This window comes from Xenopus tropicalis, chromosome 6, assembly GCF_000004195.4.
Source record: "Xenopus tropicalis strain Nigerian chromosome 6, UCB_Xtro_10.0, whole genome shotgun sequence".
Lineage (NCBI taxonomy): Eukaryota > Metazoa > Chordata > Amphibia > Anura > Pipidae > Xenopus > Xenopus tropicalis.
In genome coordinates, this window is record NC_030682.2 from 12,508,781 (window position 1) to 12,532,862 (window position 24,082).

Consider the following 24,082-nt stretch of genomic DNA (forward strand, 5'->3'; position numbering starts at 1 on the left):
GATGTCAGTCCTCCCAGCCCCGCCCCTCATACACACACGCACAGCACTAGTTCGCGGGGCATGCTGGGAAGCCTACACCCAACATGGCAGGAGACTTGTACAGAGGGGTAGGCGCTCAGCGGCTGCTGCTGTTCGGCGGGAAGTTTGCTGGCTGGGAGTAGGAAAGAGTCGGGCAACTGAGGGTACAGGAGCTGCTGAGTGAGCCCTTGCCATTAATACCTGTCTGTGGCCCCTCTGCTTGCCTGTGGGCTACTTCTGTCTGTACTCCAGCTGCCCCCACCCCTCTCATTAGTGTTACCTGCCCCTCTAAACTTTCCTACATACCCCCTGTCTGCCCCCCACCCCTCTCATTAGTGTTACCTGCCCCTCTAAACTTTCCTACATACCCCTGTCTGCCCCCACCCCTCTTATTAGTGTTACCTGCCCCTCTAAACTTTCCTACATACCCCTGTCTGCCCCCACCCCTCTTATTAGTGTTACCTGCCCCTCTAAACTTTCCTACATACCCCTGTCTGCCCCCCACCCCTCTAATTAGTGTTACCTGCCCCTCTAAACTTTCCTACATACCCCTGTCTGCCCCCCACCCCTCTCATTAGTGTTACCTGCCCCTCTAAACTTTCCTACATACCCCTGCCTGCCCCCCACCCCTCTCATTAGTGTTGCCTGCCCCTCTAAACTTTCCTACATACCCCTGTCTGCCCCCCACCCCTCTCATTAGTGTTACCTGCCCCTCTAAACTTTCCTACATACCCCTGCCTGCCCCCCACCCCTCTCATTAGTGTTGCCTGCCCCTCTAAACTTTCCTACATACCCCTGTCTGCCCCCCACCCCTCTAATTAGTGTTGCCTGTACCTCTAAACTTTCCTACATACCCCTGTCTGCCCCCCACCCCCCTCATTAGTGTTACCTGCCCCTCTAAACTTTCCTACATACCCCTGCCTGCCCCCCACCCCTCTCATTAGTGTTGCCTGCCCCTCTAAACTTTCCTACATACCCCTGTCTGCCCCCCACCCCTCTAATTAGTGTTGCCTGCCCCTCTAAACTTTCCTACATACCCCTGTCTGCCCCCACCCCTCTCATTAGTGTTGCCTGCCCCTCTAAACTTTCCTACATACCCCTGTCTGCCCCCCACCCCTCTCATTAGTGTTGCCTGCCCCTCTAAACTTTCCTACATACCCGTCTGCCCCCCACCCCTCTAATAAGTGTTGCCTGCCCCTCTAAACTTTCCTACATACCCCTGTCTGCCCCCACCCCTCTAATTAGTGTTGCCTGCCCCTCTAAACTTTCCTACATACCCCTGTCTGCCCCCACCCCTCTCATTAGTGTTGCCTGCCCCTCTAAACTTTCCTACATACCCCTGTCTGCCCCCACCCCCTCTATCATTAGTACCTGCCCCTAAACTCCTCTCACCTACCTCTCTGCCATTGTGCCCAGCTGTTTGCTGTGTCTCTGTACTCTTAGTACCTGCTCCTAAGTGGTGGGATTTACCCCTTCACTCTGTTACCTGCCCCTCATAAGTGTCATTTAGCTCTTCACATCTATTAACTGCCTCCCTTGCTGTTGTACCCCTTTAGATCTACCCTCAGTGCAAACTCCTTCCCCCTGTCATTACTGCCTGCATTATTTCTGCTACCTACCCCTCATTAACTCTTTAAATCTAATAACCACCCCATTTCTGTTATCCACCCCCTTCATTTCTGCCCTCGTTAGTACCAGCCCCTTCCTTCTGTCAGTACTGCCTGCTTGTCAGATATTGCCCTCTTCATTACTGGCATCTGCTCCTCATAAGTGTTATCTACCCCCTTATTTCTGGTACTTGCCCCCCATTCGTGCCTACCCCTTCTGTCAGGGCTTCCTGCTTCTCCGCTATCTATCCCTTGATTTATAGCATCTGTCCTTACCACCAGTGTGCCCCTTTTGCCCCTGCCTACCCCCTCCGTCTGCCTGTATGCTCCATCCTCTTTAGATTTCATTTGCTAGGATTCAGCCCCTTTGTTAATTGTGTTGCTCATTCTGTTACTGTACCACCTCTCCCTGCCTTTACTGGATCATTCCCTGTTTACCCTGCTCTCATAGAAGTACCTAACTACTGGTGCCTGGGAGTTGTGCCCGGCTGGTTCCCAGGAGTTGTGCCCGGCTGGTTATTTAGCTGTTAAGCACTTGTTTTCTCCCTGTACTTCCTACTCCACCTGTCACTAGTTCTGCTCTGTATCCAGCAGGGAATCTGCTTCTCTCTGCCAGTGAAACCTCCCTCTCTTGTTCCTGTATAATCATTACATTCCCTTTAGACTTCTTGCCTGTTCTATTACTCTCCCCGTAGTGTGCAGCATTCCATTTTCCCTTAATATTATATATATATATGGCATCAGTCTGCATCACCTAATATTCCCGTTCTTTTCCCACCTGTAGAACCTCTCCTCTTGTCCATTGTATCCCATTCCATTGCCCCCCCGTGTCCCTCCTTTTTCTCCTTAACTCTTGAGCTGTACTTCCCACCCCAGGAACTGCTCCAGTTAGGCATAAACATACCTGGAGCTGCTGGGGCTGCAGGGATGTCATTGAATCCCATAACACGGGTGACAGCAGCATCCCCTACCCCATCCTCCTTGTCATCTGCCACCCAAGACCGCAGGAGGAGGAGACTCCGCAGGTGAGAGATGGAAGATGATGGCAAGAAAGGTAAAAAGGTAAGAAATCTGCTAAAATGGCTTTAAAATGATGATTAATGAAGGTGTTACACTGTAACAAGTGTATCCCCTCTCTCTTTCCAGCTGTTGCTGAAATGTGACTCCCGGTGTCTCTAGGGGTTGTTTCTCAGCAACAGCCTCCAAGCAAGGTCATTCTACATGTAAACAATGGGGACCAGCTAGGTGCTGGGTGTGCTTACAGACTGCTTCAGAACTTGCACACACTTGTAAATGGCATGTAAGCTGCATCCATGTCACTGGATAGTCTCTTCTTACAACTTTGCATTGTGGGTTATCTAAAGGAGTGGTTTACTTTTAGTATGTTATGCAATGGATAATTCTAAGCAACTTCTCAATTGGTTTTCACTACTTCTTTTTTTTATAGTTTTTTTTTAAATTATTTGCCTTTTTCTTCTAACTCTTTCAAAACAGCTTTCAAATGGAGGTCACTGACCCCGGCAGCTAATAAGCTATTGCTCTATGTGGCTACAGTTTTATTGTTATTGTTACTGTATAGCTTATTTTTCTATTCGGGCCCTCTCCCATTCATAAACCAGTCTCTCATTCAAACCACATCCTGGTTGCTAAGGTAATTTGGACCCTATCAACCAGATAGCTGCTGAAACTCTTAACTGGAGAGCTGCTGAACAAAAAGTGAAATACTTGAAAAAAAAAAAAAAAAAAAAAAAAAATGAAGACCAATTGCAAATTGCCTCAGAATATTACTCTAATATACGAAAAGTTAACTTTTACAGACCAGTACCCCCCATTCTTCCTTCCGAGTCCACGCACTAACTTACCAGCACCCTGCTCGGCCTGCAGACCACCCTTTGCTGCTGCATTCTCCCACTATGGCACCCCTCACTGTTGTGCCAAGGATCACGGCCACCCCCCGCCCTGGGTCAGAGAGCACTGCCCTGAATTGCAGGAGTCGTCATATGCAGTAGAAAAGAATAGGTACCGGCACACAAAGTGATGCAAATGGGGGACAAGCCCCTCATATTTATCTGGTCAAACAACCACACAACGTTTCGGAGGCATGCCCTTTCATCAGGTGCAGTAACAATTAGCCTGTATAGCCCAGTAATAAACATTATGGGGTACGGGCAATGATTTGCGAGAATGACATTGTGGTTACTGTGTTTTTTCCCAGGGGAAAAAATGTTCTATAGACAAAACATGTGGAGCTGCTGTTGTTTCAGTCGGCTGCCTTATCTATAAGGGAAACTTGTCCCACACAGTGTGTGCCTAAGTAGAAGCCGTAATTACACTATAGGATTCATTATCACTTCTTGGGTGTCGGACGTCTCACCCGGTATCTGTTGATACCAACTTTCACGGTTGATGCAGGTCAGAGCCGCCGCTCTCCATAGACTGTCATCCCTCTCCTAAGCTAGGGCCATATGGGAAACCGGCATACAGCCCCCCCACCAGCCCACTAAATTGTGACTCTCAATGGCATCCACAGATTGCCAGTCCAGGCTTGCTAGTGGGTATGCTTTATCCTAGGTAAGGTTCTGTGTAGATTATTGTAGTTCAGCTTATTACTCTGGGAAGCTAATGGCCATCACTGACCTATGGTAACTGGCCTGGCAGCATTCAGCCATCTGTGTTATACTAAGGGCTAAAGCTGGCCATACTCGGCCTAAGGGTGGGCGATATCGGGCTAATTCGAATTAACATGGTGGGTATAGGCGCCGTTGGGCAGGTTTGATTTTTCCATCGGATTGGGGACCGCATTTGGCTCGTTGATGCAGTCCCCGATACGATGGAAAGATCAAACCTGCCCAATTGAGATCTGGCCAATTTCAGGCCAGATGTTGGTGCCCCTACGCAGCAGTTAAGCTGCCGAATCAGTCTAAAGGGCCGATATCGGCAGCTAAAATCTGCCCGTGTATGGCCACCCTAACTCAAATCTGAGCTTCCCCTTTAATGCGAGGCAGTGCTACAGTTAAACGAATGGGAATTTTTGTGTTTGCTGCATGTGTTCAGCCTGACAAACAGTTTGCGTTAGAAGAGCACAAGTTCTGATAAGCGGTGGTGCCTGTCTTGGGCCCCTAGCTAACTGGGACTGCAGATTTAGAGGGTTAGGCACATACAGAAGTTCCAACCCATCAAATGCAGTTCCATTGAGATCTTTACTGTTTGTGATCAGAACTTCATCTATTGCTATTGTAAGTCAGTTTGGGCCAGCTGAGAGCCCCTCATGCATATCTTTGGTCCGCCAAGTTGAGGTTGGGGCCCCTGCTCCCAAGTTCCTTCCCATCCCTATATCTGCATCTTAAACCCATGTACAGGTATGGGGTCCGTTATCCGGAAACCAATTATCCAGAAAGTTAAAAATTACAGGAAGCCTCCTATAGACTCCCATTTTAATCAAATAATTCAGATTTTTAAAATGATATCCTTTTTCTCTGTAATAATAAAACAGTACCTCTACTTGATCCCAACTAAGATATAATTACCCCTTATTGGGGGCAGAACAGCCCTATTGGGTTTATTTAATGGTTAAATGATTCCATTTTCTCTGTAATAATAAAACAGTACCTGTACTTGATCCCAACTAAGATACAATTACCCCTTATTGGGGCAGAACAGCCCTATTGGGTTTATTTAATGGTTAAATGATTCCCTTTTCTCTGTAATAATAAAACAGTACCTGTACTTGATCCCAACTAAGATATAATTACCCCTTATTGGGGGCAGAACAGTCCTATTGGGTTTATATAATATTTATTATTTATTATATTTTTAGTAGACGTAAGGTATGGAGATACAAATTATTATCCAGAAACCCAGGTCCCGAGCATTCTGGGTAACCGGTTCCATACCTGTACCTCTTCTCTAGCGGATGGTGCCATCTTTATCAGCGTAAGATCTGATTTTACCCTCCCCGGCAGTTACGCCAAATAGGAAAAAAATGATAGGGTTTATTTCTCCTTTTAAATAGTTACAGCATGTGGGAAGCTTTTCACAGCAACTACACTTTTGCACGTACGCACAGCATGTAGTAACATTTGTGGCATTCCTTACACGCAGCTCATTTACTCGTCCATGTGTAGGGTCTTCCCCGGTGGGTTTCCCATGAGCCCAGTAAGGAGAGCATATGGTACAAATGTGGCAAAAAAATATCCTTAAATAAATATCCTTTTGTCATAAGGCCGCTGTACTGGGCAGGGAGTACGGCAGCCCTTTGGCAGGAAAGATCACTGCACTGAACTCTGCAGGCAGCGCTGAAAGGGATGGTTCACCTTAAAGGAACAGTAACACCAAAAAATAAAAATGTTTTTAAGTAATCATAATACAATGCACTGTTGCTCTGCACTGGTAAAATTTGCACATTTGCTTCAGAAACACTTCTATAGTTTATATAAAAAGCTGCTGTGTAGCCATGGGGGCAGCCATTCAAGCTGGAAAAAGGAGAAAAGGCACAGGTTACATAGCAGATAACAGATAAAACACCCTTGTATTGTACAGAACTTATCTGTTATCTGCTATGTAACCTGTGCCTTTTCTCTTTTAAATGGCTGCCCCCATGGCTACACAGCAGCTTCATTTACTAAACTATAGTAATGTTCTAAAGCAAATACACCAGTTGCACCAGTGCAGGGCAACAGTACATTATACTGTAGTTCCTTTTATACACTTTGATTTTTTGGTGTTACTGTTCCTTTAAAGAAACAGTAACACCAAAAAATGAAAGAGCTTTAAAGTAATAAAAATATAATGCACTGTTGCCCTGCACTGGTAAAACTGGTGTGTTCGCTACAGTAACACTACTATAATTTATATAATAAGCTGCTGTGTAGCCCCAGGGGCAGCCATTCAAGCTGGAAAAAAGGAGAAAAGGCACAGGTTACATAGCAGATAACAGATAAGCTCTGTAGAATACAATAGTGTTTTATCTGTTATCTGCTATGTGCCTGTGCCTTTTCTCCTTTGAATGGCTGCCCCCATGGCTACATAGCAGCTTATTTATATAAATTATAGTAGACTTTCTGAAGTAAACACACAACTTTTACCAGTGCAGGGCAGCAGCACATTATATTTTAGTTACTTTTATACACTTTCATTTTTTGGTGTTACTGTTCCTTTAAAGTTAACTATTAGTATGTTATAGAATGGCCAATTCTAAGCAACTTTTCAATTGGTCTTCGTTATTTTTTTTTTAATTATTTGCCTACTTCTTCCAACTCTTTACAGTTTTTAAATGGGGGGGTCAGTGACCCCGGCAGGCAATAAACTATTGCTCTGTGAGGCTACAGTTTTATTGTTGTTGTTGCTTTTTGTACGTTTTTTTTTTACTATTCGGGCCCTGCCCTAGTCATATACCAGTCTCTCATCCAAACCACTGCCTGGTTGCTAAGGTAAGTTGGACCCCAGCTACCAAATAACAGCCGAAACTCCAAACTAGAGAGCTCTTGAACTGAAAAGAAAAGACTAAAAATAATAAAAAAATGAAGACCAATCGCAAATTATCTTGGATTATTACTCTCTACCTCATACTTGAAGTTAATTCAAAGGTGCACAACAACCCTTTAGTTCTGTTTAGCAGTTATTTATGCTCGCTGGTTCTTTCCATGTATAGTTAGTACATATGTAGCATAGCGAGGGGCTCATTATACAGGCGTGACTCAGCAGATTCCATGTATAATGAGCTTTCTGTATTGGTGGTCTGGGACCCTCACATGCACGTGGGTTCAATTGACACAAATGACAAGCTGGCCGACCACGTCCGGGCGTAGCTTGGGCAGTGAATGTGCCATGTGTGCCATAAGCAGTGCTCGCTAAATACACTCATAATGTAAAGTTAAATAAACCCCCCTTGTGATCCCCGTAGGGTTTGCACAGGGTAATTCCTACATATTTAACTTATGGAGAGATTTCACATTTTCTGCATTCCATCGAGAGCGCAAGGTTTCAGGGAGTAGTTATGGTCTTGTTTCCTAGTTCCTATCTCCTCTATCTGGGGCGAGCCTGAATTTATATATTCCCCCCTGGGTGGGACGTTAAATGCCTGATAAAGGGGATGTTCACCTTTAAATTAACTTTTAGTATGGTGTAGAGGCTGCTATTCTGAGACTGTTTGTACTTGGTTTTCATTTTTTAGTACTTGCGGGTTTTATGTTATTTAGCATTATTTAATAGCTCTCCAGTTTGGGATTTCAGCAGCTGTCTGGTTGCTAGGGTCCAATTTAACCTAGCAACCAGGCAGCGGTTTGAAAGAGAGACAGGAATATGAACAGAGGAGGGCCTAAATAGAAAAATAAGTAATAAAAAGTAACAATACAATTGGAGCCTCACATAAATACAGTGGAGGAAATTATTTGACCCCTCACTGATTTTGTAAGTTTGTCCAATGACAAAGAAATGAAAAGTCTCAGAACAGTATCATTTCAATGGTAGGTTTATTTTAACAGTGGCAGATAGCACATCAAAAGGAAAATCGAAAAAATAACTTTAAATAAAAGATAGCAACTGATTTGCATTTCATTGAGTGAAATAAGTTTTTGAACCCTCTAACAAAAAAAGACTTAATACTTAGTGGAAAAACCCTTGTTTGCAAGCACAGAGGCCAAACGTTTCTTGTAATTGATGAGCAAGTTTGCGCACATAGGAGGAATGTTGGTCCCACTCCTCTTTGCAGATCATCTCTAAATCCCTAAGGTTTCGAGGCTGTCTCTGTGCAACTCTGAGCTTGAGCTCCCTCCATAGGTTTTCTATTGGATTAAGGTCCGGAGACTGACTAGGCCACTCCATGACCTTAATGTGCTTCTTCTTGAGCCACTCCTTTGTTGCCTTTGCTGTATGTTTTGGGTCATTGTCGTGCTGGAACACCCATCCACGACCCATTTTCAGTTTCCTGGCAGAGGGAAGGAGGTTGTCGTTCAGGATTTCACGATACATGGCTCCGTCCATTTTCCTGTTAATGTGAATAAGTTGTCCTGTGCCCTTAGCAGAAAAACACCCCCAAAGCAAAATGTTTCCACCCCCATGCTTGACGGTGGGGACGGTGTTTTGGGGGTCATAGGCAGCATTTTTCTTCCTCCAAACACAGCGAGTTGAGTTAATGCCAAAGAGCTCTATTTTGGTCTCATCAGACCACAGCACCTTCTCCCAGTCACTCACAGAATCATTCAGGTGTTCATTGGCAAACTTCAGACGGGCCTGCACATGTGCCTTCTTGAGCAGGGGGACCTTGCGAGCCCTGCAGGATTTTAATCCATTGCGGTGTAATGTGTTTCCAATGGTTTTCTTGGTGACTCTGGTCCCTGCTAATTTGAGGTCATTAACTAACTCCTCCCGTGTAGTTCTAGGATGCTTTTTCACCTTTCTCAGAATCATTGACACCCCACGAGGTGAGATCTTGCGTGGAGCCCCAGAGCGAGGTCGATTGATGGTCATTTTGTGCTCCTTCCATTTTCGAACAATCGCACCAACAGTTGTCACCTTCTCTCCCAGCTTCTTGCTAATGGTTTTGTAGCCCATTCCAGCCTTGTGCAGGTCTACAATTTTGTCTCTGACATCCTTGGACAGCTCTTTGGTCTTTCCCATGTTGGAGAGTTTGGAGTCTTCTTGATTGATTGATTCTGTGGACAGGTGTCTTTTATACAGGTGACTAGTTAAGACAGGTGTCCTTAATGAGGTTGACTAATTGAGTAGAAGTGTCTAACCACTCTGTGGGAGCCAGAACTCTTAATGGTTGGTAGGGGTTCAAAAACTTATTTCACTCAATGAAATGCAAATCAGTTGCTATCTTTTATTTAAAGTTATTTTTTCGATTTTCCTTTTGATGTGCTATCTGCCACTGTTAAAATAAACCTACCATTGAAATGATACTGTTCTGAGACTTTTCATTTCTTTGTCATTGGACAAACTTACAAAATCAGTGAGGGGTCAAATAATTATTTCCTCCACTGTATATACATACATACATACATACATACATACAGAGTAATAGTTTATGGCTGCCGGGGTCAGTGACCCCCATTTCAATGCTGGAAAGAGTCAGAAGAGGAAGGTAATAACTCAAAAATGATAGCAAATAAAAAAATGAAGACCAGTTGAAAACTTTCTAACAGACCCTTCTGTAACATACTAAAAGTTAACCTGAAGGTGAACAACCCCTTTAATTTGTTGCAAATCAACAAGATGATTTACAGATTGTTGGTCTTTTGTTAGACATTAATTAGGACATGATGAAGGCATAGGGGCCACTGTGCCACACCTTGGGGCCAGCAGACTTTTGCTGCATACGATATAGCCCCTGCTTGGGGCAGCAATCAGGAATGTACCTTATATTGTGACTCCAGTACAGTTAGGGGCTGTACTGCACTGATGGCTGCCCGGCCAAACCTTGCAAAGGCCACCAGAGGCACATTTCTATTGGCCCATCTGCCTTCCCTCCCCAGCTTGCAACCATTAGCCCTCACACCCAGTTGTACTGACCAACTTGTAACCCATTGGGCTAGAATCTCTCACCCAGGCCTAAGGGCAAATGTGCCTGGGGGGCAGCATACCACTCTATGCCTTGCCACAAATCTGTGCCCACTGTGCTTTCAGGTTCCTTTGGCATGGGCCTTCCATGACTTTATCTCTATCTTAAAGGGCTTGTTCATCTTGGCATTAACAACCCTGCTATCTGGTTGCTAGGGTCCAAGTTACCTTAGCAACCAGGGAGTAGTTTGAATGAGAGACTGGAATATGAATAGAAGAGGGCCTGATTACATAAATAAGAAATAAAAAGTAACAATGTAACTGGAGCCTCACAGAGCAGTAGTTTTTGCCTGCTGGGGTCAGTGGCCCCCCATTTGAAAGCTGGAAAGAGTCAGAACAAGGCAAGTGATTTAAAAAATAAATAAATAATGAAGACCAATTGAAAAGTTGCTAGGAATAGGGTATTCTTTAACATACTAAAAGTTAACTTTTTAAACCACCCGTTTAAGCAGCAGGGTACTTGCATTTGCACCCCTGCTGGGTACTTGAAGCCCATATGCACCTCTAGCCCGGCCCTGGGTGGGGCGCCACGCCTGTGCGTCACTGCAGAGGATCAAGAGGAGAAAGGTTCTGCTGGTGGAACCTGGAACGCGCATATAAATTCTCTTTCCAAATGGGCATTGGGTCCCTAAAAGTGAATTTCAGCGCCTTTTTTTCTTTCATGTGTTTCTGCGTTTCCCCCTCGCGTGTCCTGCTCATGTGTAGGGAGGAGAGATTATTGCCGGATCGGGAAGGTTCCCGGCTGCCCCTGTTTGTTTAACTTGGGCTTGTGGAGGTGGCGGAGCGAAGCCGAGCGCTACTCTGACAGTTCCCCTCTGTGCTCCTCGGCACCGAATCAAAGGGCCCCTTCTTAAAGCTCAGCTCCTCAGCCAAATACCCCTGCCAGCAGCCACTCAGCTTCATAGAGCCTTCCTATGTGGCCGAGGGCTCGCTGCTCTCATCTGTGTGTTTGCAACAAAAATATCAATCTGGGCTTTATTGGCTATTTTGATTGGTGTGGGATCTCTCTCTAAATTCAGCCCTGTGGCCTTAACAGTCAGTTAATATTATTATTATTAACATTTATTTATAAAGCGCCAACATACCCCGCAGCGCTGTACAATAAGTGGGTTTCATACACTGGACATACAGAGTAACATATAAAGCAATCAATAACCGATACAAGAGGTGAAGAGAGAACTGCCCAAAAGAGCTTACAATCTACAAGTAATATACCCAATATATAGTGAATAGTGTACCCCCCTATATTATAAGACTTCTAATATCCTCGTGTTTTACAACTAGGAGTACAATAAGTTATAATATACACATTTCAGTGAGGCATGTGACAGATTACATCACTAAGCACTTAGTGACATCACTAAACTCTGTTTATAAAAACAGCGCAGTTTCCTGCAGCCAAATAAACCCCCTTCACCTCTCTGTATCTGTGGTTGGAAACCTTACACCTGCTTCCTTGTGTTGGTCACTGAACCGTCTCTATGGGATGTCTCATTCATTGTGGGAAATATGAGTCCCTTCCTCTGGCTTTTGCTTTGTGTATAATGGTGTCAGACACTGGCCATCTGCCCACTCACACACCATATGGAATGTGACGGGGGGGGACCCAGTCGGCCATAATATTATTTTGCATCATGACACATAACCTGCTATTGGATATTCATAGCCAGCAAATAAAGTACCCCCGGCTGTAAATTATAAGGATATTAGAGGGATCGTGTGCCCATATAAAGGCACAAGGCTGCAGGCTGAGTTATACAGGGAACTCTGAGTATCACTCATGTATTATAAGGGATAATGTACCCCCTACTGTAAATGATAAGGATATTAGCAGTCACTGAGGGGTTCTGTGCCCCCCATATAAAGGCACAAGGCTGCAGGCTGAGTTATACAGGGAACTCTGAGTATCACTCATGTATTATAAGGGATAATGTACCCCCTACTGTAAATGATAAGGATATTAGCAGTCACTGAGGGGTTCTGTGCCCATATAAAGGCACAAGGCTGCAGGCTGAGTTATACAGGGAACTCCGAGTATTACGAGAACTAGGACTTCACATAAATATTTATTTTCAGACCTCAGCCTTGTGTAATGTCTTTTCCAAACCCAGAAAGTATGTTCTTTAATGGCTGCCTTGTTTATTTGTCAGAGAGATTTGCTTAAAGGGGCACTGAAACCCTGAATGTGTACTTGCTGATTACAGGGAAATACCTGTGCCGGGAGCAAAGATGCTTTGCTGGTTGTACAGCGCTGCAGAATATGTTGGCACTTTATAACTACATGTTAATAACAATAATAATTAGGGGCAGATAATAAAGCAATCTATTATAATATAAGGAAATGGTAATGACAGATAAAGGCTATTTTTATTAAAGTTTTATTCTGATTTTACAATGATAGTAATCAAGCAAAATGGTTTTTTTTCCGACTGTATTGGGAAGTCGCTTAAAATTAGATTTCTAATTGGCTAATATGGGGTTTATATCCCCTTTAACGGACTCCTGGCAGGTGATTCCCATTGTTCTGCTGTTTCTGTGTCCTTAGAATCCTCTTTCCAGAGCCCACGCCAAGACCCTTCCAAACAGGAAGCTGGGAAATATGGTGCGTCTGGAACTCTGCTCTTCTCTACCTGCCCTGCTACCGGCCAAATCAGCCGGGGGGCGCCCAACTCCTCCTCTCTCCTCCTCCTCACACCTCCCAGTAATCCCCAGCCTGTTTCCAGGTCTCTTCATGGAGCATCCGGATTTAAATGACTTGTAAAGATCCATAATTGTTAAAGGGAAAGTAGAACTTGTATCACTTATCTGGAGAAATCACATGAGACGGGGTTTGAGACTGACGCCTGTGAGCTTTGTCTGAATAAGGTAAGTATGATAAATGTGTGTGACACCTCCCTGTAAAAAGGTTCTGTATTTGCACAGCTCATATACCCACTCTCACAGCTTCCAGCTGCCCTGGCCTAAATATTCTACCCCCTAAAGAATGCCTTAAAGGAGAAGGAAAGGCTAGTAAAGAGTTAATCCCAAGCTGCAGGCATACCTTCCGTTGTCTCAATAGTGCCCTTAAGTCTCCCCATATTTCTCCCCTTCAGATGATCAGAAGCCAAACAGGAAGAAAAAAACGCTGAGCTGTGTGAAGAGGATTCCCATAATGCCTCACTCCTGCGCAGACATCCAGACCAAGTGTAAATGTTCAGTTAGTTAGACTGAGTCAGTTTCCTGCTGATTGGCTCAGATCCACATTCCTAAGGGGGGTGGGAGTGAGTTCTTAGCATTCTTGAGGGAGGGGGGAGCAGGAGAGGGGAGAAAGGAGAGAGCTGCGTGTCTGTGGCACATGAATTACAGACACAAGAAATCTTTTCACAGAGGACTCAGTGCAGCATTACTGTAAGTGCTTATGGCTGCATTTACATAGACCTTTCTGATAAAGCTTACATAGTTTTTACCTTTCTTTCTCCTTTAAAGGAGAAGGAAAGGTAAAAACTCGGTAAGCTTTATCAAAAAGGTCTGTGTAAATGCAGCCATAAGCACTCACAGAAACACTGCACTATACTCTATCAAAAGAAACATAATATTTATTTCCTTCTATTCTGTATCCGTGATGTTCTGTGTCAGACTTCAGGGCACAGCACAAGGCTGCTCAGTTTGCTCCTTTCTCTCCCTCCCCTCTCTGCTGTAATCTGAGCCCATAGATGCAGGCAGGAAGTGAAGTCAGACCAAGCTAAAATGGCTGCTGCTATCTTAAACAGAGAGCTTCTAGGGCTGTTTACTCAGGTATGGTAAAGCTAGTGTCCCACAAAGCAAGTTAGCCCCCTGTGATAGGGTACATGTCACACAGAACCATTTACAGGGACGTGTCACATACATTTATCATACTTACCTTATTCACTGGGAACACAGATGTCACAGTCGGCAGTGCTTTCTCCTTTAATGCTGTAGAATGCTGCACCCCGGCATGCTGTGGGTTGCTGTATGTTGTTTGGGCCCGCTGGGGGTTCAGCATGGCTGCCGCACAATCCACCGACATGTAGAGAAATCTCTGTTCCTCGTCAGACATTGCCCGGAGATTTAGTGCAGAGCTGTATGCATTCCCGCATGCCTGTAGTCGCTTTCATTGGCCAGTCGTGGTTGGTATAAATAATTTTGCCAGGCTCTGGTACTTGGTAGACATTTGACGTCAGGTTCTTTTGTGAACCTGTGCTGCCCTTGTCCGGCACTGCGGATTTTTGGTATCCCCCTGTTCAGGGTATAAGGTAAGGGGCTGTTTTTGTTGTAATGTGCTTGAACAGAAATACCCTTACTGGTACACATTGTATTCTGTTTATCTGTACAGAATTAGGGGGCTGTTCCTGCTGAATTGTGCTTAGTACAGGGGAATCCCCATGCTGCCATAGTTTTATGGTATCTCTCTGTACAGGCTATGAGCAAACTTAGGGGGCTGTTCCTGCTGAATTGTGCTTAGTACAGGGGAATCCCTATGTGCCATAGTTTTATGGTATCTCTCTGTACAGGCTATGGGCAAACTTAGGGGGCTGTTCCTGCTTAATTGTGCTTAGTACAGGGGAATCCCTATGCTGCCATAGGTTTATGGTATCTCTCTGTACAGGCTATGAGCAAACTTAGGGGGCTGTTCCTGCTGAATTGTGCTTAGTACAGGGGAATCCCTATGCTGCCATAGTTTTATGGTATCTCTCTGTACAGGCTAAGGGCAAACTTAGGGGGCTGTTCCTGCTTAATTGTGCTTAGTACAGGGGAATCCCTATGCTGCCATAGGTTTATGGTATCTCTCTGTACAGGCTATGAGCAAACTTAGGGGGCTGTTCCTGCTTAATTGTGCTTAGTACAGGGGAATCCCTATGCTGCCATAGGTTTATGGTATCTCTCTGTACAGGCTATGAGCAAACTTAGGGGGCTGTTCCTGCTGAATTGTGCTTAGTACAGGGGAATTGCTATGCTGCCATAGGTTTATGGTGTCCCATCCCCTTTAAGCACTGTGTGGGACGCAGCCTATAGCCCCTGGGCAATGCCCTGGGGGTCTGTTAGTAGTGGGATTAAAGGGTAAGTTTGAGGCTGAGCGAGTCCTGCCGTGCAGTCTGTAGCCGGTGCTTGGTTTCCTCTGCCTGTCAGGGTGGAGCCTCCCTGTGTATTTGTCTTTCAAATCCTGCCGGCAACTCCCTGAGGCTTTGCACAGTTCCTGGGAATGGGCTTTTCCTACTCTGAGAGCGACAGGGCAGCCTCTCACCTCCCAGCTCCTGCCCAACCTCTCTGTATCGGGGGGCCGCATTCCTGCCCTCGGCGCCAAGGTGGGAGAGTATGGGAAGCGCCGGCCATGGTTAAACATCTGCTGCATGGCTATCATGGTAGGTACCACTCTCATTCATTCTGGGTGGTGTTGCGGCCCCAAATAGGGCCCATTATGTACTGGCCAAGTAATACTATTATCCCTATTCCTTGTGATTAATTATGTTGGGGTCCAGGTTTTTTTCCCCCCAGATGAACACCACCACCCACTGGTGGTGGCAGTAACCCTTGGCAACCAATCAATTGCTTGCTTTTATTGTACTCCCTGAAGCTGGCTGAAAAAAAAGGCTGATAGCTGATTGGTTGGTTTGAAATGCTGCCAGATGCCTTTATGTCCAGTGTTTGGTTGTTGAGTCCCACTGAGATTTGTAACACCCAGGGCCCCAACAGTTAGCACTACTGGGGCTGAGCTAGCACTGACTGCTGGGAGTTGTAGTTCAGTAACGTTTGTCTGGGGGTTGCTATACATAAAAGCAGGTTTCTAGGTTCCTTGCACCCCCCACCCCAGTATTTATCCAGGTACAAAGCTCACATGCTCTCTACTTCCTGCTACAAGGCTGTTCTCTTTCCTACGGTCACAGGAGCCGTTCATTGGCCAGCCCCAGATAGCTCTTAATAACCAAGCACTGTATCTGATACATTGTGCCATCTGGCTGCTGTGCCTGTGTGTGTCCAGCAGGTGGCGCTGCTCCAGCTCTCCATTATGAACATGGTGCAGTGCAAAGCCTTATCTGTTCCCTGAGATGCTGTTCTGCTGGGTCCTCTGAACTGAATAGTGGGTGGGGTTCAGCCCACACGCAGGAAACAGATCCTTAGGGCAAGGCTGGATATCAGTAAGTTATGAAAGCAGCGGTTTTTCCACCAGGCTTTTCCTGGCGAGGATAAATGAAGGAGTCTGACGTTTAGATCTGGGTTTTACTGTTTTTTTTTAATGGAATCGGCGGCTCAGGAAACTAAGTTTGCAAAGGGAAAATCATTCAGCAACTGAAAGCCACATTTATCCCTTTCTGTTCTACAGTTCTGACTCCTGAATTTGTCAGTTCTCCTGCAGGCCAGTTTCAGGAGTCAGAATCAGCAGTGCAGAGTATATGGATGCCAGTCAGACGTATATTTCAAAGTTGTTTAGAGCTACATATTTCATCATGCAAAATAACAGTTTTGGGTGAAGTTCCCCTTTAATGATGCCGTTAGAATCTGAGTGGCTTCCAAACCTCTTGCGTGGCCACTAACCTGCGTATGAAGCATCCCTCCCTCCGCGCATCAGTTGCAGCTACACATGCGAATGCGCATCAGTTGCTGAGGAGGAAGTTGTGGTTCCTCGGCTTCCGCCCGCTGTTTTGCAACCAGTGTGTGTCGGCAGTCGGAACAGCACAACAACAGATGTTGAGACTCTTGCACTATATATATCCGTCTGCATGGTTCCACCCTTCCCACCCAACGCTCTCGCAGGCTGGACCCACTGATGGACGGAGAGGTAGGAGTGCGCTCGTATCCCTGACAGCTCAACAATGTAGCGCCTCTCCTCTGCTGCTTCTGATTGGCTCACATTGCATCTGCCCTGTCCAGTTAGAGTCAGTTATATTTATTCCCAGTGCGGAGCTTTGGTTCTCTGTACTTCCTGTTCCTGGGCTGCTCTCTTTCCAGTGGTCAGAGTGGGATTGGTTTGTATCTGAAAGGGTTAACCAGGCACCTTGTGTGCCTTTGTGCCCCCTACACAGCACCCGGGCCTCTCAGTTCACCCTGTGTGTGCCACTTCCTGGGTGCGGTGCAGTGACTGACTCCCCACAAACCAACCTGTCTGAGATCTAAAGAGAAAGTTTGTGTAAAGGCCACACTGTAACCTTGGGTAAGGGGGGAGATTTACTAACGAGTGGCCCTTGCACAGATTATGCAGTATGGCAGTGCCCACCCATCTGTGTGATTATTGCCAGGCAGGCTGGTAGAGGTTTGGACTCTTTCTCTTCCACACTGCTTCACGTGGCCTATAGAGTGCAGCACCATAAACACCTGGCGAGGTGCATTTACCCTTTGAGTCAGGGTTCTGTATTGGTGGAAGGGCCCTAGCAGCCTGGCCTATTACCCAGGGGCCCCTGTTTTACTCTCTCCGTCTCAATCGCCAGCAGCCTGGAATTGTGTCGCCGTTCAAGCGTGTTTTCCTGAAGGGAGAGAAAGGGCGGGACAAGAAAGCGCAGGAGAAGGTAACGGAGAGGCGGCCGCTACATACGGTGTCCGTGTCGCAGGCCGACCACCGCGTGGAGCCCGACGTGCTCTTGAACGACTACATTGAGAAGGAAGTAAAGGTAGGCTGGGGGGGGGAGGTAGTTTGTAATTTGTTAGATTGTTCCTTCTGGATTAAAGGAGAACTAAAGATTGCTAGAAATGCTACACCATGTTCTGGTCTTCTGCACTGCCCATTAGCTGGGATGGTATGTGCCCCTGAAGCTGCCCCCAGTAGCTCCCTGTCTTTTCTCCTGCTGACTCCCAGCATATGGTACATACATACAGTATAAATGTCACTATACTGATTAGTAATAGTAATATTCACATGGCAGCTCAGAAACCAGCGCAGTCTGCAATCAGCCCTGTAGCATCAGCCTCTATGACAGATGCAACCTTGCTTTCTGCTAAAGATTTGATGAGTTTCCACGACCCGTCCCTGCTTCTCTGCAGCGGCCCAAGCGCCCACTGAGCATGTGCAGTGCCACTGGCACATAAAATGGGGCCTAACAAAATCCAAGATGGGGAGCTGCTGGGGGCAACAATACACTTTTAGAATATGTAGATAAATGGCACAGTAAATATACACTTGGGTAAAGTATAAGGAGGACCTAAACTTATTGTAGGGGGGTACATTTATTTCTTCTTCTTTCCTACAGTATTTGGGGCAGCTGACATCCATTCCTGGCTACCTGAACCCGTCCAGCCGCACAGAGATCCTCCAGCTGTTGGACAATGCGAAGGTTGGTATGTGCTAAACATATGGCCATGGTTAGGGACCCTCAGTGATGGGGGGGGCGGCTATCTAAGTCCCAAATGCAGCTGTTCTGGAACCACAACTCCCAGCAGCCTTTAGCTTTGTTTTGTAACCCTTCCCCCCCCCCCCCCCCCCCCCCCCCGAGGAGCTCAGTGCTTTGTGTCTTGTACCTACAGAGGCTGCATCAGCTTCCAGCACAGCTGAGCCCGGAGCAGGATGCCTTGATCAGTCTGTCCGCCTACAACGTCAAGGTGGTATGGAGAGACGGAGAGGACATTATACTCAGGGTTCCAATCCACGACATCGCAGCCGTCTCTTACATCCGGGATGATTGTCTGCACTTGGTGGTCCTGAAAACAGGTCATTATCACTGGTGCCACTAGGGGGCGCTGGCATTCTCTGTGAGCCCTGGTGATGGAACCTGCCAGTCAGCTTGTGTGTTTCCTTTCCATTCTTAGCTCAGGAGCCTGGGATATCACCAAGCCAAAGCCTCTCTGCAGAAAGCGCCAAAGGGATCACATCGGGGTCCCTGTCCGAGTGCGGGACGGTGCCGGTGGACGCTTGCTGCCTTGTTATCTTGGCTACAGAGAACAAGGTATGGGGGGGCTTCCCTGTACGATGGGTGGGAGGGGAGTTCTGGGAACCCCCTTCTGATTGTCCTGCTGTCCCCTCCCTACAGGCAGCTGCCGAGGAGCTATGTTTACTGCTGAGCCAAGTCTTCCAGATCGTTTACACGGAATCCACCATAGATTTTCTAGACCGAGCAATATTTGACGGGGCCTCCACTCCCACGCGCCACATGTCCTTACACAGCGGTAAGCCTGGAGTTCCGCCAATGACTCCCTCCAGTAGGGAGATCCTGCATCACCTTCTCATGTGTCTGTGCTCCGTGTAATAATAAAACGTTAGGTTTTATGTCTGACATTGGGCAGTACGGTGGCTCAGTGGTCAGGGTCGCTGGGGTAGCAGGTTTGATTCCAGCCAGGGCAATTTCTTCAAGGAGTTTCTTTTCCTGTGTGGGTTTCCTCATACACCCCAAAAACATACAGGCAGGTTAGCTCCAATAGAATCGACCCCATTGTGTATGCAACGGTGATAGATTGTAAGCTCCATTGGTGCAGGGACTGATGGGAATGATTTATATTCTCTGTGGAATGTGTCGGTGCTATATAAATGAAGGATATATATTTTCTTTTATAAATAAAGGATAATAATGAGCTTTCTCTGGTTTTTGCAGATGACTCTTCCACCAAAGTGGATGTGAAGGAAGCGTATGAGCTGGAAGCCAGCACCTTGTAAGTCATCTCCGGGAATCGGTATTTTTCAGATGCTGACAACTCCCACATGCCATAAGGTTTCATTAGGAAGCAATGGGAGTTCAAGATGGCGAAATAAAGAATATGAAGCAGTTGCGCGCCCCCTGCTGTTCTGCTTGGCTGGCCATTCATCCTTACTGAGTAGAGTAGTGCCTCCTGATGCTTTGCTGCTCAGATTTATCACTCGGCTGACAGTGAGCAGAAAGGGGCAGTAGAGTTGGCCAGTCCCCAGAGTTAATAAAGCCACTTCCAAAGAACATTCTAGAAGGAAGTTATGTTTAGTGTGCCCTGTAGAGGGATAACACTGGTAGCTTTTCTTTTTTCCCTTTGCAGTTCTTTCCCTGAGTCTGTGGACGCCGATGGTAATTCCCCAACCTCCCTCTCCAATCTCCATTCCCCTAACAAGACGGCCAGTGAGAGTGAGCTGAGTGCCACTGCCGCCGAGCTGCTGCAGGACTACATGATGACGGTAAGAAGCCTCGCTGTATGTGTGCAGCATAATAGCGCCCCCTACTGTGTGCACCACTGCCCACCCCTCTCTCCTTGTATTTCCAGCTGAGGACTAAGCTCTCGTCGCAGGAGATCCAGCAGTTTGCGATGCTGCTTCACGAATACCGCAACGGCTCCTCAATTCACGAGTTCTGCATTAACCTACGGCAGCTGTATGGGGACAGCAGGAAGTTTCTGCTGCTCGGTAATGAGGCGCTGGGGGCGGGGCACACATCTGCAAAAATGTTTGCTTCTTACTATGTACTTGGACTTATTTTTTATATTGTTCATTTTGCCTTCAGTTTGTCATGGTACAAAGCTTTGTCTTTGCTTACTGACTGCTTTTGGGCTGCTCTCTTTCCTGTGGTCAGTTGGGAACAGAGCTTGGCTGGATGCTTTTCTTATTGACCCGTGTAAATGATCGGTTTGAACATTAGGGGAAGTCCATTCTTTATCTGCCATGCTATAATGATCAATGTACACTAGGCACCTCTTTCATTTGGATCCAAGCCCCATTTCTCATCCTGACCACGGGGAGGAGAGCAGCCTGAGGAAGTGACATAAATATTCTGTGCTGTGTAAGTAAAAAAAAAAAATACCATAGAGGTTCATGAGTGTTAACAGACAGTGTGTTTTTTTTTTTTTTATGCAGGGCTCCGCCCCTTCATCCCAGAGAAGGATAGCCAACATTTTGAGAACTTCCTAGAAACCATAGGGGTAAAAGACGGGCGCGGTATCATCACAGACAGCTTTGGGCGGTACAGGCGGACAATGAGTTCCACCTCCCATTCCACGACCAATGGAAATGGTGCAGCGGGGGGCTCGGATGACCAGTCGGGGCCCTCTGAAGGGGACGAGTGGGACCGGATGATTTCTGACATCAGTAATGACATTGAAGCCCTTGGCTGCTGCATGGACCAAGACCCTTCTCACGGGGGCGCTGTAAACTATTCGTGATTGGCTGGGCATGGACCCGGTCAGGTTTCCTCACCAGCATAAAGAACCAAATAAGCAAAAGATGGCGGCCGAGTTGCCACGTCGTTCTATTTTTTTATCGCGTTCTCTATGTAAAGCCAAGATTGTATCCCCAAGCACTGGCGCCATCATACGTGCCCAAGTTTTGGTTGGGCCGAAGCTCAGCGCAAGGTGGACTTGCCTCCGACGTGACCCAAAGCAGGAATTAAACTGCGTTTCCCGCCATTTCTACGGAAACGATGGACATTTCGTACGTCAGCGGACGGACCAGTACAATCTCTGGGCTGGCGGTTGTTACACTCGGACCGTACTATTTTCATGCATCAATAGAAGTCAACATTTACCACAATGTGAAGAACACAAAGCCGCGAGCAGCGCTGAAAGCGTTTGGACCAACGCCCGGTGACGGTCCCAGCGGCTTCCTTCCCATCAAGGCAACACTAATCCTGTACAGATATACGAGTGAGGGCTGTACAACAAACACACAGGAGACAGCAGCGGGCATCTCTCTGGCTCTTTTCCTCTCTGTGCCGTGCCGCCATCTCTAAGGATTTGCCAGCAATGCAGGAAAGTGCGTTTCTGCTGTTGCTTTACTGCAAATGTGAAAGGTCATTCATTGGCAGCTGCAGGGGCTGCCTGGGAAATCCTGGAAGATGGTGGCATGGCACTCACAGGAAATGTGCCCTGAGCAATGTGGAGCACTGGCCTAGGGGCCAAGGTTTGCGCTTATATTCACTGGGGGTAATTGCCCTCCCCCCGCCCCTTCTTTTCTGGGGATCATTACCTATTTTTATATTCTGTCTGTCACAGATACACAACCCCTAGATCCAGGGGAGTGCTGGGAGTTGTAATATGGCAGAAGCTGCTGCTCCAAAGGTGTCCAATCCCTGTTCCAATACATTCCTGGATCACCAGGGACAGGGGATAGGTTAGCCAATGCCCTTCGTGGAGGCGGCCATCTTTACTTGGGCTCCATGTTATATGGGCAGAGGGGTTTGCATAGAAACACAAGCTGTTTACAGGCATCGCCATGGATTGCTACACACGTAACACCCACAATGCATTGTGTTGCCACACGCTGCTCGCGCCGGAGTGCCAAGACATTTTGTGTTACAGAACCGAGGTTTTATTTTTCATTTTTGTATAATTATTTTGTTGCAGTGTTTTTATCTGCGTACGAGGCCTGCCCCAACTTCCTGCCATTGCCCCCCAGTCACTGTATAGATATTTATATCCCCTGACTTCTCGGTGCGGTGCAATGCAGCCCTCCGGCTCGGCCCCAGGCAGCCACACCCACATTCCAGCTATGAGTGCATCTGGCGCGTGGGTTCTCCTGTTACATCTGTATCCTGTTTATTTAGGGATAGACCTGTATCTCTTTCCATTGCAGAGCCACCCCTGGATATGTATTATGGTCTCTTCCAGAGGAAGCAGATACCTACTGACTTTCCAGCTGGGGGGCCACGGCCTCTCTTATTGCCCCTGCTTATATATGAATTGGGACTAGCATCACCCCCTTCCATGGCAGCAGTTCTGTTTAAAGGGGAAGTAAAGAATCTGATTTCTGCAGCTGGTTCTCATCTCTTTGAAGGGGCTGCAGCGTTCAGTGTGTAGGGGTGTCAGGAAGAGAATTGGGGAGGGGACTGTAACTATGGAACTGTGAGCATAGCATCAAGTCACAGAACTGCATGGTGTGTATCATTATAGAACACAGAGTAGGGGGCACTAACTAAAGGCAGGGAGGGGGTGGCAGTGGAAGGGGCTGTAACTGCGGGACAGTACAATATAATCTTCCCATCAGGCCTTGCATTGTCCAGCAGTGATGTTTTTGCTGTCCTAGAATCCTTTGCACCGTCCCCCCCCCCCCCCCCCATTCTGTTACAAGGTCAGACATGCAGGAAGCAGGGGAGACCCGTGGGGCAATTTGGTTTATTTGTGAGACGCACTGACTGTGTTACTGATGGGTGTGTGTAGTTGTGCGAGTGTCGGGAGCCAATAGGAATTGCCGTGTCTTTTTATTTTTGCAGCTTTGTGCATCATTTCTGTTTACCCTTTATGATTGGATACTTTTTGTATGTAGTATTTTTACCTGTAAATACATGCGTGCATCTAAAGGCTTCTGTGTGTTTGTTTTTTGTACCCCCAAATCTGGCTTCCCTGTTTGATTGCAAGCTCCTCGGTACACAGCATGTTCTGGGTTTATGGTAAGTACCAAGTGGAGCACAGATATGTGGGTGCATCTGAAGCATCCTGGCCAGCCATTAACATTATGGCACTTCCTTCAGTGGGGGAGATGGTTCTACTTAACTGAAGGGTAGGGGGCGCCCTTGGCTCTGCACTGTATTCATTATGCTGTAGGGAACGGTAATGTCATGTGTGGAGTAGAGACTTAACTGAAGAATTACACGCCCTCCCCTGGCTACAGACAGGGGGCAGTATATAGAAAAAATATATAGTCCCCAGCCCTACAGGGAGCCCTAGCTAACCCAGAAACCCCACCCCTAAGAGAAAGGAGTGGAGGTGTGGGCAACTGCCCCTTGCATAATACTCTGCCCATTGCTAAATGCAGGGGGTAAGGCGGGGGCAACAGGGCACAGCCCAAACATCTACCCCCTAGTGGAGGTAGGAGGATTAATTACAGTGGATTGGAGCTTTCCTGCCTACATTTCCTAAGGATGGGGCAATATGTAAGTCTCTCTGCCTGGGGGGGGGGGGGGTAGAACCCTGCCAGCAGCTCTCCCTACAGGGTGCAAGACCCATGGGTGAACTCTGCACTGATTCCCCTATTGTAAATGAAGCTGCCGTGTATCCTGCAGCAGTTGCTAATGAAGCTGCCGTGTATC

General features: G+C 46.9%; 1 protein-coding gene across 8 annotated transcripts; it reads left to right on the forward strand.

Moving 5' to 3' along the window:
* Positions 1-75: 75 nt before the first annotated feature.
* ccm2 (CCM2 scaffold protein) lies at positions 76-23,353 on the forward strand. Of its 8 annotated transcripts, none has more exons than XM_031904137.1 (11): positions 76-198; positions 2,502-2,687; positions 17,606-17,785; positions 18,362-18,445; positions 18,636-18,819; positions 18,918-19,054; positions 19,139-19,274; positions 19,697-19,754; positions 20,109-20,244; positions 20,331-20,469; positions 20,917-23,353. In XM_031904137.1, exons 2-11 carry the CDS (start codon positions 2,658-2,660, stop codon positions 21,219-21,221), a joined length of 1,389 nt encoding a protein of 462 aa, XP_031759997.1. In that variant the 5' UTR covers positions 76-198; positions 2,502-2,657; the 3' UTR covers positions 21,222-23,353. The 8 variants fall into 8 exon arrangements, with proteins under 8 accessions (XP_031759997.1, XP_031759996.1, XP_031759999.1 ...); XM_031904138.1 differs by having other exon boundaries at positions 81-182; XM_031904136.1 differs by having other exon boundaries at positions 76-2,687.
* The last annotated feature ends 729 nt before the right edge of the window (positions 23,354-24,082 follow it).

What these genes read in the sequence shown, in the direction of transcription:
- ccm2 (XM_031904136.1), top strand. Translation starts at nt 2,658, where the DNA reads ATGGAAGATGATGGCAAGAAAGGTAAAAAG. An exon ending in CTTGGTGGTCCTGAAAACAG is followed by an intron (nt 18,820 to 18,917) that starts GTCATTATCACT and finishes TTCCATTCTTAG; the next exon opens with CTCAGGAGCCTGGGATATCA. An exon ending in TCTTGGCTACAGAGAACAAG is followed by an intron (nt 19,055 to 19,138) that starts GTATGGGGGGGC and finishes CCCTCCCTACAG; the next exon opens with GCAGCTGCCGAGGAGCTATG.